This window comes from Epinephelus lanceolatus, chromosome 21 (assembly GCF_041903045.1).
Source record: "Epinephelus lanceolatus isolate andai-2023 chromosome 21, ASM4190304v1, whole genome shotgun sequence".
Taxonomy (NCBI): domain Eukaryota; kingdom Metazoa; phylum Chordata; class Actinopteri; order Perciformes; family Serranidae; genus Epinephelus; species Epinephelus lanceolatus.
Genome location: NC_135754.1, coordinates 16,534,140 through 16,549,600, shown reverse-complemented (window position 1 = coordinate 16,549,600; position 15,461 = coordinate 16,534,140). Strand labels below are relative to the sequence as shown.

General features: G+C 40.4%; 2 protein-coding genes across 2 annotated transcripts; one reads left to right on the top strand and one right to left on the bottom strand.

The window, feature by feature from the left end:
- Positions 1-135: 135 nt before the first annotated feature.
- On the bottom strand, positions 136-9,733 carry dcun1d3 (defective in cullin neddylation 1 domain containing 3). The gene is made up of 5 exons (XM_033612033.2): positions 9,354-9,733; positions 7,343-7,425; positions 5,873-5,914; positions 5,148-5,704; positions 136-2,205 (listed from the first exon to the last, which is right to left on the bottom strand). Exons 4-5 carry the CDS (start codon positions 5,591-5,593, stop codon positions 1,662-1,664), a joined length of 990 nt encoding a protein of 329 aa, XP_033467924.1. The 5' UTR covers positions 5,594-5,704; positions 5,873-5,914; positions 7,343-7,425; positions 9,354-9,733; the 3' UTR covers positions 136-1,661.
- Positions 9,734-9,809: 76 nt separating this feature from the next.
- lyrm1 (LYR motif containing 1) lies at positions 9,810-13,877 on the top strand. The gene is made up of 6 exons (XM_033612034.2): positions 9,810-10,001; positions 10,104-10,212; positions 12,137-12,316; positions 12,413-12,473; positions 13,204-13,235; positions 13,342-13,877. The coding sequence occupies exons 3-6, from the start codon at positions 12,158-12,160 to the stop codon at positions 13,453-13,455; spliced, it is 366 nt and encodes a 121-aa protein (XP_033467925.1). The 5' UTR covers positions 9,810-10,001; positions 10,104-10,212; positions 12,137-12,157; the 3' UTR covers positions 13,456-13,877.
- Positions 13,878-15,461: the final 1,584 nt, after the last annotated feature.

The following is a 15,461-nucleotide window of genomic DNA, read 5'->3' as shown; positions in this document are numbered from 1 at the left end:
CTAGGCTACAAAAACCACACTGCTGGAGCTCTGAAGACTATGGTATGCAAGTATGTCACCTGCATCAGCATTGCATTAGAACAGAAAGGCATTAGGGAGATCCTTAAAGTAAAACCACACACATGTCCATGGTCAACAGTCAAAAGTTCAACACTGTTTTTATTTATTATAAATCAATACATTTTATATAAAAAAAAAGGGAAAAAAGGGGGTCTGAAATAAAACCATTATAGATGTAAACCAAACAGATCAGGCCACCCTCTTACCACATTGGACCCATACCACAGACTCTTGATTAGCCAGTCTAGTTAACGCTCATTCACTCATCCCAAAAACACCCTGGGCTATACTTAAGATCGATCTACAGCTTGGAGAAAAAAAAAATGGGAGAAAAAAATGTGGTTGACATCAATCTCTCTGCAAAGCGTTGCAAGTATAGCGACTAAGCATGCCATTGGTTCTTGTGCAATCCATTACAACCATCACCAGCAGCACTCGACATTATTTGTGAAGTGCGCACACTTTTTTTTTTTTGATAGCAGTTCAAGGATGTGAAGACTCTTAAAAACCCTGCAGGTAAACAATATAAGCTTTATGAAGCGCCCAGTGTAACGGTCCTGAATGTAACGCAGGTTTAGGCACCGTTGATTGAGAAATGACCAAGACCTTGATGTAGCCGATTTGTTGTGTTACAGACTTCCTAAAATGAGATCAACGAGGCATCTTGAGAAAGAAAGCCAGCATCATTGTGTTGTACACACTTAACTGCTTCTTGAAAATAGGTGGACATCAAAATGATAGGTGGATGCTCGGTGTCAAAAAGGGAAGCACAGCCAGCTGCTTAAACAAGCTAAGCCGCTCACTGCACTAGTAGCACTCAAAAACACTCAACACAGAAGAGAGGGTGGGTATGTTACCATGGAAACCAACTTGGGGGTTTTAAAATGGATATTACAACTTTGTATTATCTTTAAAAAACAAAATGCCCTTGTGACAGAATTGTAATCCGTTACTGTTTGCCGTGTAAATTGCAGGCCCACAGTTGTGAGGGCAACACAAGTGCAACTGATTCATCCTCACAGCACTGCAAGATAAAAGCATACGACCTAACTAGATTAGTCCAGTCAAGATGATTTCACTGACCCTTATTGTAAATCTCATGTTTTGATGATAAGAAATTTTTTGTGGACATGTTGCCAAATTTCCCTTCTTCTTTATTAATAACTATTTCCTTACACAAAACATCAGCAGTGTTACCAGGTCAAAATGAACTGTCTATATGATAATTGTGGGAAAAGGTTATGGCTTTCTGTTGCCTGTTTTTTAAAACCAAGCTTTTACTGATCTAACTCTGCTGGGCTATGGTAGGTAGGTGGGGGTTAAAATGGACCACATGTCCAATTACTAAAAACACACATGGGAGCAAGGGAAAAAAGTAAAACAATAACTTAAATAGAAGTGCTTAAAACATAACAGTTCGTAGAGCCCTTTCGAAAACCAAAAAAATGAGGGTGCAACGCAGGAATCCCACCCCGACAAAAAAGGAGAGCGAAATGAATAGCTGTAATGATAATACTAATATTCATCCAATGATTCACAGATGTACAGTTCAGATGTAGATCACATCCTTCTCTCCCTTACAAATATTTCTTGATTCCGGGTCAGTGGCCCCCCCACGTCTGTGAGCCGCGGCTTCCCTCTGTTTCAAGTCTATCTGTGGTGGGAGAACACTCTGTCTCAGTACACATCCCCTCTTCCTCCTTCGCCATCAGTGCCTGTTCCTCCTCTTTTTTCCTGCGCTCCAACTCCCACTCCACAAAGGTGTCAAAGAGGCTGGGCCAGGCCTCGTCCTCGCTGTAGTTGCTCAGGTCGGGCCCGATAGCCTGGGTGAAGTTGAGGAACATGTTCCACGTGTCCCTTGAGATGCCCCGAATACTTGAGGGGTTCTCTGCTAGGAATTCCAGCCAGTGATCGAGGATGGCAGGCGAGTCCTGGGTGAACACCAGGCGCCACAGGGCGATGGCGATTTCGCGCTGCAGTGAGCGCTGGCCTTCCTCAGCATCCAGGCCAAACTGGAAGGTGAAGCGGTAGAGGTCCTTGAAGTTCTCCTCACCTTGGGCGTCCAGCAGCATGGCAGGGAAACGTGAGCAGATACCCTCAAGGCTGTCTGCCTGGATGGCCTTGCAGCCTTCAACAAACTCCTTCCTGGTGACACAAAGAAAACAAGACCAAACATCAGCTTGTCAGTGGACCATTCCACTGAGGATGATGAGGCCCAGAAGCAAAAAAACATGACTTCATGAAGAAGCCGTTGTCTGACATCACACAGCAATGGCAGCACCCATGGAAGTGCACAGTGTAAATGGTAAACCATCAACTAAAAGGCAACATTAAGTATATTTGCCTGTATTTAATCAAAATAATACACTCTCCCATATTGTAAAACATGTAATTTTAAGTCAATATATGCTGCCAATATATAAGTGTTTTGTTGAAGCCTGTTACGATAAGCACTTTTTGCAGCTTGTGGCATCTTTTTTTGTTGTTGTGACACAACCACTAAAATCAACTGTCCTTAGTTTAACTACTGTTTTGCTGTGAAGTAAATTCAAAGATCTTAGTCTTAAAATCTGCATAAAAATGGGCAGGCGAAGGGCACTTGGGGACTGGATACAGGGAAATGGAGATCTGTGTGGGTATTTGAGACTCTCAGGAAGCACCAGCTTGTCCAGGAGCTTTGCCCACATGATGGTCAGTTTAAGGCTTATTTTAGGATGAGTTTGAGACAGATTGACAATCTACTGTGAATTGTCTAGCCTGATTACAGTTGGTATGACATTACAAAGGAGTTGAGGTTATAATTTGTTTAGGGAAGCTCGCAGCTTGCCTACAAAGGCATCGATAAAAGTGAGCAAATGCTGTACGCTACCACTTGCTGTCATCTCCACCTGAGAAGGCCCGCCTCTCATTTCATCTGACTGGACAATGGAGAAAAACATCAACAGTGTCAGGCACTTTTCAGCATGAAGTTTTTTTCAACTCGAGGCGTTCAGAGGCTGCTAAGGCATGCTCTGTCTGACAGGAGCCTTACTGACTTACTAAATATGTAGCTAGATGAGAAAACAGTTAAAGAGTAATGCATTTATGTCACTCATTTTCATTTTAACAGCTATCTTTTTAATTACAGAGATCACTTATTATCACACTTGCAAAAGAAACACCAGTTTGTCAGTCTACCACGTTTTTGTTAACGTTTGGCATCGTGCACGCTTGAGGATTAGAAGTTTCAACTGGGAAATTCCGACCTCTGACTTTGACTGGGAGGCAACACAACTAGCAGCTTAAATTACAGAGCTACAATAAAACATTTAGAAGTCATCTAATGCAAACAAAGGGCCACGTGTCTATAACAACACTAAAACAGCAGTGAAGGAGGCCATCCCCTTTGCAGTTCAAGGAATACATTTAAAAAATGTAACACTGAAAAAACATTATCTCACATCAAGCAGATTTACTTTGTTATCTGAGCCCTTCAACCATATAGGCTTTCAAAGTCAAACGTAATATAAACAGCTTCTGTAAGCATCGGTTGACAATGAAACATGTTGGTAACCAGAGTGTTGTGTTGTCCAAAGCCTCTGGATAGAAAAGTGCTGAGTAAGAAAATCAGGGGGGCGGGGGGTGTTGGGGGCAGTGACAAGTGACCCAGCCAGCAGGCAGCCCTATTCATCTCCAACACTAACTGCAGTGGGAGTCCATTTCCTGTGTGCCCCCCTACCTGTCAGTGGGAATCTGTTTGTGTATGTGTGTGCATGCCTGTATCTGGTTGAGCTGCTGAAAACGGAGTGTGAGATGGATGGATGGACGGATGGATGCACAGTGAAAGAGTGAAGACTAGAAAATCAAACAGTGCAGGGAGGGGAAGTCTCCTCTGAGGCTAGAAGTCTAATCATCAGGCATCAAGCTAGTTATTAGCGGTGCACAATAATTTGGTTAGCTGCATCATCTGATAAATGTGCTATCAGTATCAGGAAAAAAAAAAAAAAAAAAAACAGAAACCATTTTTGTAAGATCCAATCTGTTAAGTAGGGGATTTTTTTAACATTGGCTTTTTTCTTACTATTTTGGGCATTTTATGTCTTTATTAGATAGCAATGAATGGAGAGATGCAGAAAATAAAGTCTCAATTCAAACCGCAGGCACGGCAGTTCATGCTCAATGCACGCCATGGGTCATTTGTCGCTTATTTACAAGTGCTTAAGTGTGCACCATTACTGGCCAGTTCTAAAGTCATCCAAGTTTCTCTGCATTTCTTAAGGTTTTATACATGTACCCATTTTTTTCCAGTACAGACACCAGCAGCCTGGGATAAAATGCCTTGTCAGAATAGGTGTGAAATTTTCCCTGATTTGCAACTGGACATTGTGCTGGTGATGTGGAGGTGAACCAGTAGCCTGTGTTTAAAACACACTACACTGACTACATCAAAATGAGTAAAGCCAATCTACTTCAGAGATGTGTTAAATAGCGAATAGATTAAAATTAGTGCATACTGTTATGCGGTTATGTGGTCGATGTTTTCCTGTTGTGTTTTGTAGCTGCTGTGCGTGTAGTGAATAGGTTAAAATAAATAAAAGCTCAGACACAGATCAGGCTGTGTTGGGGTAACGGAGTTGATAGCATATTACAGTGAAGTGAGAAACCAGTTCCATGAAGCACGTTTCCAAAGAACTGCATGTCTATGGGCACTGTGTGTGTGTGTGTGTGTGTGTGTGTGTGTGTCTGTAAAATAACAAGGAGTGGGGAAAAAAGAATTTCCCCCAGGGGATTAATTAAGTTATTCTTCTTAACCACTAGGCACCAGGACACATTGAGGATTGCCCAATTTAACACCAAAATGAATACATATATAAATAAACATTAAAATATTATTATATGTATATTTATGTATACTTGTAAACAGCATCTTGTTTGCTAAATAAATCGGTGCAGGCACTAGTTAAACAAAGCGTTTTACCCCTCTGGGCTGCATCAAAATGTTCAGTTCTCACCTGTAAGTGAGTACAGTGTAGTAGTTATGCTAGTTTGTCCTGATAAACAGATACCAGTGACAACAACACGCCCCATTCCCCAAAACTCCACCTTACCTTGTAAACTTGCACATGGTGGCTGCTTGAAACTTCCAGGCAAGAACAAGCACCCGAAACTCTGCTGGGTCCACACACAGGTCATTGCAAAACATCTCCATGCCCTCCTCCAGGATGGCATCTTCCTGTTCATCCTTGTAGCAGCAGAACAGCTCCTCAATGCGCAGCAACGACAGCCCATCTCCATCCAGACTCTCGTCCTTGCGCGGTTCTCCCATCGCTGCGGGGATGACGGGCGTCTCCACTGTAACCTCCAAGGCCTTGGTGCCATTCGACAGCTCGCTGGTGGTTTTGCTACACGGGGCGCTGGGCTCGTCTTTGTGGCCCCCACCGCCACCAGCGCTGCCTCCTTTCTTGTGGTGGGACTTGGAGCCGCTCTCCTTGTCTCCACTCTTACTGCCGAGTGAGGACGTTGGATTCTTACACTTGGTGACACACTGACCCATGTCTTCCTCCCTGGTCCTTCGTCTGTCTTTCCTCCTCACCTTCAGTCCCCGTCCGAACCACCTAGACGCCTCTTCTCTGGTCCTGCGAGACGTCTCAACATACCCTCAGGCCTGAGGCGAAGAACAATTCAAAAATGTTAACTGTCACAGACTGCAGCTCCAGACTGAGTCAGTCTTGCTCACAATCAAAAGGTCAAGTTCCACATTTTTGTGGTTATTTGTAGAAGGAAATTCAAGTACAGGAATTTTTGAACATTGAAGGTCAAGAAGTTACACTACCTGTGCCAAATCTGCCACGATCCACTGCCAGACTTAAAAACCCTAAAAAGTGACGACCAGAGAAAACAGTCCATATGTATACATATAATGTGTGCACAGTGCATGTTACTATTGAAACCTCTTCAAAAGAAACAAGAAAAAAACATCACAGGTAACCACAGAACCCCACTGAGGTAGAATTGGTTTTGTTTTACACAGAGCCACTACAAAACCTGCTCTCTGTTTTCACTTTTTGTCACCAAAGTTTCAGCCATTTGTAGGCAATTAAAATGCCTTAATTTGTGTAACTTTACTGTGTAACTTATTGGATTTATTGTATTTGATTTCATGATAATCCTATGTATCAATACACATAAATTACATGTTTATCTTTGCTTAGTATCAGGAGTGGCAACAGTATCAGACAATGCCTGTTTCAGAAAGTGAGTTTTACCAGGTTCTACAATAGGCAGTACATGAAGTGTGGCTACCTTACTAATGGCAGCACATGAAAAAAATTCAATCACAGAAATGATGTACTCACTAAATAGAAACTGTGCACCAAGACTGTGGAGCTACTATGGTTGGGAATGAAAACGGCAAAATATTTCTTTCTCCGCATTATATTTACATGGACTTAAATGAGATTATTCCCAACGTTTGGCAGAAAAAAAATCAAAGTAGAGAGGTTTAAATACACATGATTATGTTGTCATGTCTACCCCTTTCCCTGGTTTATTAGGCTACAGGCTTTGAAAAGTGCACATATGCATGGAAAAGATAATAATAGAAGAATGGAGGAGAATAATGTCACACTGAAGAGTGACATTGCTGTAGGACCTAATGTGTTGCCACAGTAACTAAGGTTGTGATAAAATAACTTCAGATTAGGGCTGGGCAAAATGGAGAAAAATGAATATCACCATATTTTGTAACAAATATCTCATTATCAATATTGCGACAATATTCTAGGGTTGACTATTGGTGCTTTCACATGACATCTTTGATAAATAATCATCAGTCATGTGGATATGATGACTAGGTGGGTAAAGGTAAATAATAGAACAGCTAGAACAGTCTGGTAAGTTCAAAAAATGACAACACTTTACTATAACGCAGCCTTTACAACATGGAAAAAAACACTTATAATATGAAGATATCAAAAACCTAAGACAATGTCAAGTTTCATGTCACAGTAGCGATATAATATCAATATAATGCCCAGCTCTACTTGAGAATAAAAGCATAATTTGCAGAGCATGCAGGGAGCAAGTAATGATAATTGAAATCTTATTACTGATTCAATTACATGTGAACCGTTTGGAGTACTCAAACTAACAATATGTAGAAGCATTATCTCTTTTCTACCCAAGCAATTTTCCCAAAGTGGCCCAATTTCATGTGTACCTCAATGCAATCAATCATTCTGCTGTAAAATCTACACACATCAAACGCAACTTATAAAAGGTACCTGCTCAGTGAATTACTTACAGACAATCCCTCTGATGGCATCAGCCACAGATCAAAGTGCCTCTCTACTCTGCTCCATCATTGTGACCTTGACATCCGCAATGCTGAAAAGACACATTATCTTGTCATCATAAGCAGAAAGTGATAGCTCATCATTCCCAAACCTGCAGGACTATTTTTGTCAACATGCTATGAATATGTAATCTGAGCACAACAAAACAGTTTGCCTCACTGCAGGATTATTCAGTTACTGGTTTATAACTACAAAGATGTTTATAAAGCATCGGCACTTAAAATGTAATAATGAGTGTCAACTTAAAACACTGACAATAAACTGGACTGGGTTAAGAACACCAATGCTCTCTACAGGAAGGGCCAGAGCCGTCTCTATTTTCTGAGGCGACTGAGGTCCTTCAACATCTGCCGGACTATGCTCAGGATTTTCTATGAGTCTGTGGTGGCCAGTGCTATCCTCTATGCTGTTGTGTGCTGGGGCAGCAGGCTGAGGGTGGCAGACGCCAACAGACTCAACAAACTGATCCGCAAGGCCAGTGACGTTGTGGGAACGGAGTGTGACTCTCTGATGGTGGTGTCAGAGAGGAGGATGCTGTCTAAGCTACGAACTATCTTGGACCATGTCTCACACCCACTCCACCATGTGCTGGTCAGGCACAAGAGTACTTTCAGTGGGAGACTCATACCACCAAGATGTACCACTGAGCGCCACAGGAAATCATTCCTGCCTGTGGCCATCAAACTGTACAACTCCTCCCTCTGAGTGGCCCTGAGACTTTTTCACACACTGCAATAATTTAATTTAACTTATGCAATAACCCCATTCACCCTGACTGTATATATTCTGTTTGTGTAAATAATCTTGTTCAGTTTACAATATATATATATATGTATGTATATATGTATGTATGTATGATGTATGTGTGTATATATATATATATATATATATATATATATATATATTTATGTTTATGTTTGTTAATAATTCCTGTTTATTTAACTATATATTTGTTAATACTATTGTTTAAATTTCTTATATCTTCACGTATCTTTCCTCTCTTGCAAGGAGCACCTGTAACATAAATAATTTCCCCTCGGGGATCAATAAAGTATTTCTGATTCTGATTCTGAAAAGGGGCACTTTTTCCAAGTGAGAGACCTCTCACAAGGCACAACCAGGCTTTGTCCTAAATCTGTTTGAACTCATCAAGTCTGTTGTAAAATCTATAACTTCTGATATCAACTTTTACTTTGACTGTGTGGTGGTTACTGATCTTGCCGAGCCATGATTATTGGTTTAATCATCAATAATGAAAATGTATTCAGCTTAAGAGCAAATCGCCTGCACTGATCATGAACATGGGCATGTCAAGGCATATGTCTCAGTGTCCCATTCAGGCCAACTTCACCTAACTAACATCTGATGGACGTCTGGTGGCCTATTTATGCATTAGAATTTTTAATTATCATCAAGCTAGGTATGCTATGCTAGCCAACCACTTCAGTGTCTAGCCATTAGTTTAACTAGCTTTATAGATTGTTAGCTCTAAAACTGTAAGGGGCAACAAAGTTGAGCTAGTGTACTTGTATTTGCAGCACTGCTATCAAAGCACAGCCTCGGTTAAAGTTAGATAGCTGACCTTAACTAACGTTAGCTAGCATTAACGTTATGTTACCAAGTTATGTTCGCTGGGAAGTGGCGAGCACAAACAGGATCAAGTGAGCTTAACAGCGCAGGCACAACACTCAAAAATATCATGTTAACTGTGTTTTGACAGCCACTTACACCTAGTAGATTCGTGTATTCATTAATTTAGATGGTACTTGTTGTGAAGCAGTTATCAACTGACGAGACATCACCGCCACCGGGCCATTTACATCAAAACTGCCTGGCCCTGACGACGTCGCCATAGCTAGCTAGCATCAGCTCGGTGAACATAAGTTAGCCATCGGCTAAGCTAGGTCTCTCGATTAGGACACCGAGACATACCACAATTGAAACCGTAAATAAACTTACCTTTCTGGGAAACTCTGTCGTGTGGAATTTGGTGTTCATTTCTCCAGGAAAGCCAGTACAAATTAAGTAGTTAGTAAGTTGGCCAAGGTAGCGTATACGACCAGAAAGGAACTGAGGCAAACTCGTCGCGTTAAAGTCAGATTGCTAGCTAACTAGCAGGCAGCTGACAAAAAAACTTCCACATCAAAATCGAATTTAACTCCGCTTTTCGAGATGAATAAGTAACAAGCTATTGACCGGGATGTGCTTTTGAATCCACCTGAATCATGTTCGCTCTTTGGAGTGAGTTAAAGCACCATCTCTGACAAAAGCAGCAAATTTCTTTGTGCCTGCCCCCTACTACTCATTGAGTGTAGCTACATTATCACTTCCTCCCTGCCTACAAGCAGCCAACAGCTGATCCTCATCACCGATGGCAACGATAAGATACATCTTTTAATTTAAAGACAGTCATGCGCCTGGGGATATTTCATTACACCCAGATGGATAATTTACAACGAAATTAATTACTGAAGCACGTGTTTTGTTGATGACATATTAAAGAGAGCCTTGACAGAATATTATCGAGCGCTGGAAAATATATCAAAACCTCTTTGTAACTCATCTGAAATGGCCCAAACTAGGTCTACAGACACGGAATTGAAAAGGGTATGCTACTACTTTAAAATGGTAAAACATCCCGAACTTTATGTGAGGTGAAAAGTAGAGGCACTCGTTTATTTTTATGGCTTTTCATTTTTTTCTTTACAGCCTTCCCATTGAGGAACGAGCTCTCGGCTACGTCATCACCCTGCGACAAACGTGTTTCTGCTGTCCTGGTAAGCTACTGTGGAGCTAGCGTCTTTTCCAGACTCAGCCGGTAGGTCAAGGCTTTTAATATTAAATGAACTGTAAAACATAACGAACGATAACACTAATGTAAATCAGTGAGAGCAGCACTAGTGTCGCTTTTACTTTAATCTCCCGTCTTTGACAGCAGACGTCTGATAAGCGCTGTCAATAGGATGCTCAAGGATAGCTAGCCTCATGTTGACAGGTGATGGCAGAGTATTGCATCATGTTTTCTGTTTGGTAAACAAGTATTAATGCAAATACGCTAATGGTATTACGCTTAACATTTGGTTTAATCCCAACACATGTTAAAACAGAAATACGTGACAGTAAGTAAGTCATGTAACAAGCTGTGTTTGGAAAACAGCTCTGTGGTGGTTTTAGTGACATCTAGTGTTTATTAATGGGAACAGTCTGGGCTGGATGAGAAACCCACCAAAGTGAGGAATTGTCCCGGGGCCCCAGACTTTTAAACATGGACGGATTATAATCATTAGGCTCCAGGGCACAGATATGCAAAAAGCCCCACCACCCATACAGGGACAAGAAAGACTTTGTGATAGCTTTGGGTCCTTATTGTGCATTTTGTGTCTTTCTTGGTCATTTTGTGTCTCTTAGTAGTCATTTTAGATAGATAGATAGATAGATAGATAGATAGATAGATAGATCCTTTATTATCATTGTATGTTATACAACTAAACTTTGTTAGAGCAATACAATTAGCAGCATATAAATGTTTACACATGCACCAACACACACTCACTTATTCACCAACACACTCCCTCATCGCATCATTCTCACAATCACATACACACATTCATATCTATATTTTTAAAGTATATGATAAATAGTAAGAGCAATAAAAAACAGTAAAAACAACAGTTATTATGTTATTATGTGATTGTGCGCACCACCATCTTGGAATCTTGTGTCTCCTTATGGTTGTTTTGCCCCTTTTTGTAGTCATTTTTGTACTTTTTTTGTGGTTCCTTTGCATCTCTGTGGGGTCTTTATGTGTCCTTGGGGTCATTTTGAGTCACTTCCTAGTCGGTATTTGTTAATTTGAGTAACATTTTGTAGGTGAAGGCCAAGGGGGACCCTGACACATTGGGCCCCTGGGTCTGTGCCTGGTAGGCTCGTTCAGTGATGCATCCATTAGGGCTGGCCTACATGCTTCAAAGCTTAGATCATTGCTATGGTAATCAAGTCCAAATCAGTATTCGAACCCCCAAAAAGCTGAGTGTTAGATTTGCCAAAGGAAACTGGCATATCACAAGCTTGGCAAATCACATGAAAACTATACTAACTAAGTGTCAGCCTAGCCGTCTTGCAAAGTGTTCTTTTTTTCTTGCTATTAAGTCTAAAGTTACTGCAACCTGCATGCTAACAGTAGCTAATTGTCACATGCATTGACTGAAAACTAATGTTGCTAAATATCTGATTTATATCCTCATCTCTAAAGTTTCAAAGCCCAAAACTGCTGCTCAGGACAGCCCTAACATCCATGCCTCTAGGGGCCCCAAATGCCCTCAGGTCTTGCAGTATCTATTCTTGTGGCTCTTTATTTAAGATGGTTGTAATTTTTTTTGTTGTTGAAGGCATTTTTACCACAGGACACATATACATTTAAATATTTTTTTTTTTAAACTCAAATTATCAGAAACTTACTGAGACATTGAAAATGCCAGTGACTTTGGTAGTATTCCAGCTTAGTACTGGTTTGTTTCTTGGTGTCTGGGCAAATAATGTTGCAGCTACATTTAGTCTGCTGTGTGCACAACATAGAGGCATCAGGAAACAAATACAATGTACAGAAAGCAGAAGGTGGAAGATTGAGAGGGGGTCAACTGAAATTTTTTGCCCCAGAACTACCTAACAAACTCATTATTTTGCTTTATTTACAGAGAAAGCAGTAACAGGATATGTAATGCCATTACTTCTTTACTGTTCAGATAACTGCTGTTTGAGCCCAGATGACGACCTCGACTCGCAGGACGGTGTTGTCACTCTACATGCGGGTGTTTCGCATCGCCCGAAGCTGGCAAGCACAGAGTGGAGTTGCAAGTGACACAGAGGCGGAGAGAAAGTACATACTTCAGGAGGCCTGCACTCTGTTCAGACAAAACCAGCAGGTGTGAACAACAGTACACTGCTCACAGAAATGAAAAAAGCTGTAGTTAGATGGCATTTTGTATGACTAATCTTTCCTTCTGTGTGCTTCTCCACAGCTCACAGATCAAGAATCAATAAAGAGGTGTATAGAAGAATGTGAAGCAAGGATAGAAATAGGTGAGAGTGGAGAGATGCTACACATTTCCTTACATAAGTTTCAACTGAATGTTATCCTACTCAGGTCAGGACCACAGAAACAGACATACTACTCTGTGCTTTCATGTTTTCTGTCAAGTGCTGACTTTATAAACCACTTAAACACTCCACTTATAATATTTTGATGTCAGTCTTATATTTGCTTGCCGTTTATAGTGGGTAATATGCAGCTAATATAACACACCTGGATGATATATTTGTCACGGAGTGACTGTGTAAGTTCAGCTGAAGGTCTTAAGTGTTTTGGCATGAGTAAGCAAGGGAGTAAACATTGTTCTGAATGTCTGACAACCAACAGCATGAGCAGGGTTTATATCATCTTCAGATAAGTGATACAGAAACCAGCTGTAATGACTGACACGAATAACAAACAAATATAATGCTCATGCTGTTTAATGATTTGTTTTTAGTTTTGATATACAATACAAGAGATAAGTTCAGTTGTGGGCAAAGAGGCAAGATTACTATTATGTTCAGCCCTCCCTCTTTTAGATTACAGGTGCTATGATTTAACAAACGTTTACATCCTGCCTTTGTAATCAGGTAAAAGTGATGAAATTATGAATTAAATCATCCAGAAATCATTAATATACTGAGGGAATAAGCTGCTCTCTGCAGGAAAAAGCAGGACTGCAGGATAGGAAGCTTTCTGGCTTTGAAAGAGTGACTGTCACTATCATTTTTTTTACAGGTCTACATTACAAGAACCCATATCCACGTGCTGTAAGTAACAACAGTTTATTAGACAAATGAGATCATTTTCCCGTCTGTGTGAGTCATTGAGTCATTGAGAAATGTTAGTTATTTTGTTCCCTCGCTGTTCCCGTAGACGTACCTACCACCAATGGGACTGGCAACTCAGAAAGGCAGGAAGCTGCGAGCACAGCAGCGACTGAGGAAGCAGGCCAAGCCAATATACTTAGAGTCACATGATGAGACCTGATGCTCGATGTCCCTGCTCCTCGCCAGGAGTTTAAGTTACCATGGGCAGGAAACTAGAGTGCAGTCACAAGCTGATCTCATGGGCAGAGTTTTTGCGAGCACCCAGTAATGCAAGAACACCCGTCATTCAGGAAGAAGCCACTTTTCTTGTTGTTTTTTTACTGTAAACTCCACAGTTCAGTATTCTATAGTTCACAATCTTTTCACATGTTTTCAGCAATTATTTTCTCATGTGTAATGTATTTAGAGACAAATCTCTGATTTTACTTTACCTGGACTTTAAGCATGAGTCAGCTTCTGTTCAGCTTGGGAAGCTTTGGGTGACCTGTAATATAAGAGAATGTTGTATATTTTATTTATTTTTCTCTGTAAAAAGTATTGTAATAAATACTTGACATGTGTTTACAACTGCTAAATAACAAAGTTGTCTTAAAGTCTTCTATTCTAATAATACATTTGTGAATAGACATGAAGAAGTCATGAAGTATCTAAGTAAGATCTTTGGGACACACATTTAACAGGCCCTGTTTCTTAGCTTTTCCATAATGGTAAAAAATAAATACGAAACAAACTCCAGGAATCTTGGCAACAGCAGAGAGGAAGTTGGTCATTTCTGACTCATGTAAAATTGTAAGCCATTGTAGTGTGAGCAGATGATGTATTTCCCATGAAGTTCTGAAAAACTAAAGAGGAAGGACAGGGTGAGGTAGACACAAGGCAGGGCCCTTTACTACAGCATGTTTTCGTCACAACAGACATTCAAGCAATCGCAATGATGATACCTTAAGGCAGAATTTGCAAAGAGCTTTCCAGGAAAGCATCAAAAGAGGAACGGGGGGGGGGGGGGGGGGGGGGGTGTTTCCATCATTTTCGTGACAGAAATGAAAAAATGTGTAAACCTAGTGATAAGAGGAGACTTAAAAGACGGAAGGTAGAAACAGAGTAAGTCTGTAATACGTGTTATTATTTACAGTATAATACACCACAAGATTTCTACTCTTTCTTCCATTTACCTGTTTGTTTGAAAAGAAAAAATGCTTTACATTGAATCTAAATTCCTTTTTTAAAATCAGCTATATATGTTCTTGTAAAAGATATATAACCACTAATGTTTTCTGTATTTTTATAAAGAGAAGATACCCCTCTCATTAGGCTCTGGGAGCGTGCAGTGGGAGAGGTAAAACAGTTAAATGTTTTTCATTTAGAGTGAATGATAGTTTATGACACTGTGCAATAAAAATGACTGGTGAAAAGTTCACTGGTGATTAGACCATATCTTGATGTGTATATTTAGGGTGTAGAGATGCTATGTTTAGTTGAAGAATATTTCCCCTGAAGGAGTCTAGATACTGGTGGTGGAAGTGAGAGTTGGCTAAAGATGAGGATGATGGAATGCAGAGCAGGATTAGGCACTGAATGTGATGAAGACTGGAGGAAAATGGGGTGGAGAAGGATTGCATCTGTTTTGTCCTGAATTTATAACTGACATCAGCAGGGAGGAAAATGGCTTCATAATTTACCAACAACAATATGATTGGCTTAGGGAGATCATGGCAAAATCAGGTTTGAATAATTCAAGTGATGCCCATAGTCAGCTGGTAATGCAGAAGCCAGAAAGTGAGGCAGAGAGATTTGTGAATGAAATGAGACCATAGAGAGAGTCTTACTAACTGAACTGTCACTAAGTATCAATACTTTAAAAAGTATTTGCTTTTGTTGGAAGGATACACCACACTTACATCCCTGAACATCTCATACTTAAATGTTTAGTTTGCCTGACAATAGATTTGTTTCTTTATTTTTTAAAATAAACACATAAAGTGTCATTCTAGACTTTGGCAATAATATATTTTAGTATACAGACTAAACTATATGAGGTGGTAGTGGAGAATTAGACTACTTTGAACTGCCTCAGCACTGTCATTGCAGCTGTCATTGCATTGTTGTACATTTATTCTTCAGCATCTAGGTGGTACAGGGAAGGAAAGGAATCACATGTTAACACCA

Coding starts and splice junctions, on each gene's coding strand:
- dcun1d3 (XM_033612033.2), bottom strand. CDS start 5,593: ATGGGTCAGTGTGTCACCAAGTGTAAGAATCCAACGTCCTCACTCGGC. Junction 2,206..5,147: donor ACCATGTGCAAGTTTACAAG/GTAAGGTGGAGT, acceptor TTGTGTCACCAG/GAAGGAGTTTGTTGAAGGCT.
- lyrm1 (XM_033612034.2), top strand. CDS start 12,158: ATGACGACCTCGACTCGCAGGACGGTGTTGTCACTCTACATGCGGGTG. Junction 12,474..13,203: donor TGAAGCAAGGATAGAAATAG/GTGAGAGTGGAG, acceptor TTTTTTTTACAG/GTCTACATTACAAGAACCCA. Junction 13,236..13,341: donor AGAACCCATATCCACGTGCT/GTAAGTAACAAC, acceptor CTGTTCCCGTAG/ACGTACCTACCACCAATGGG.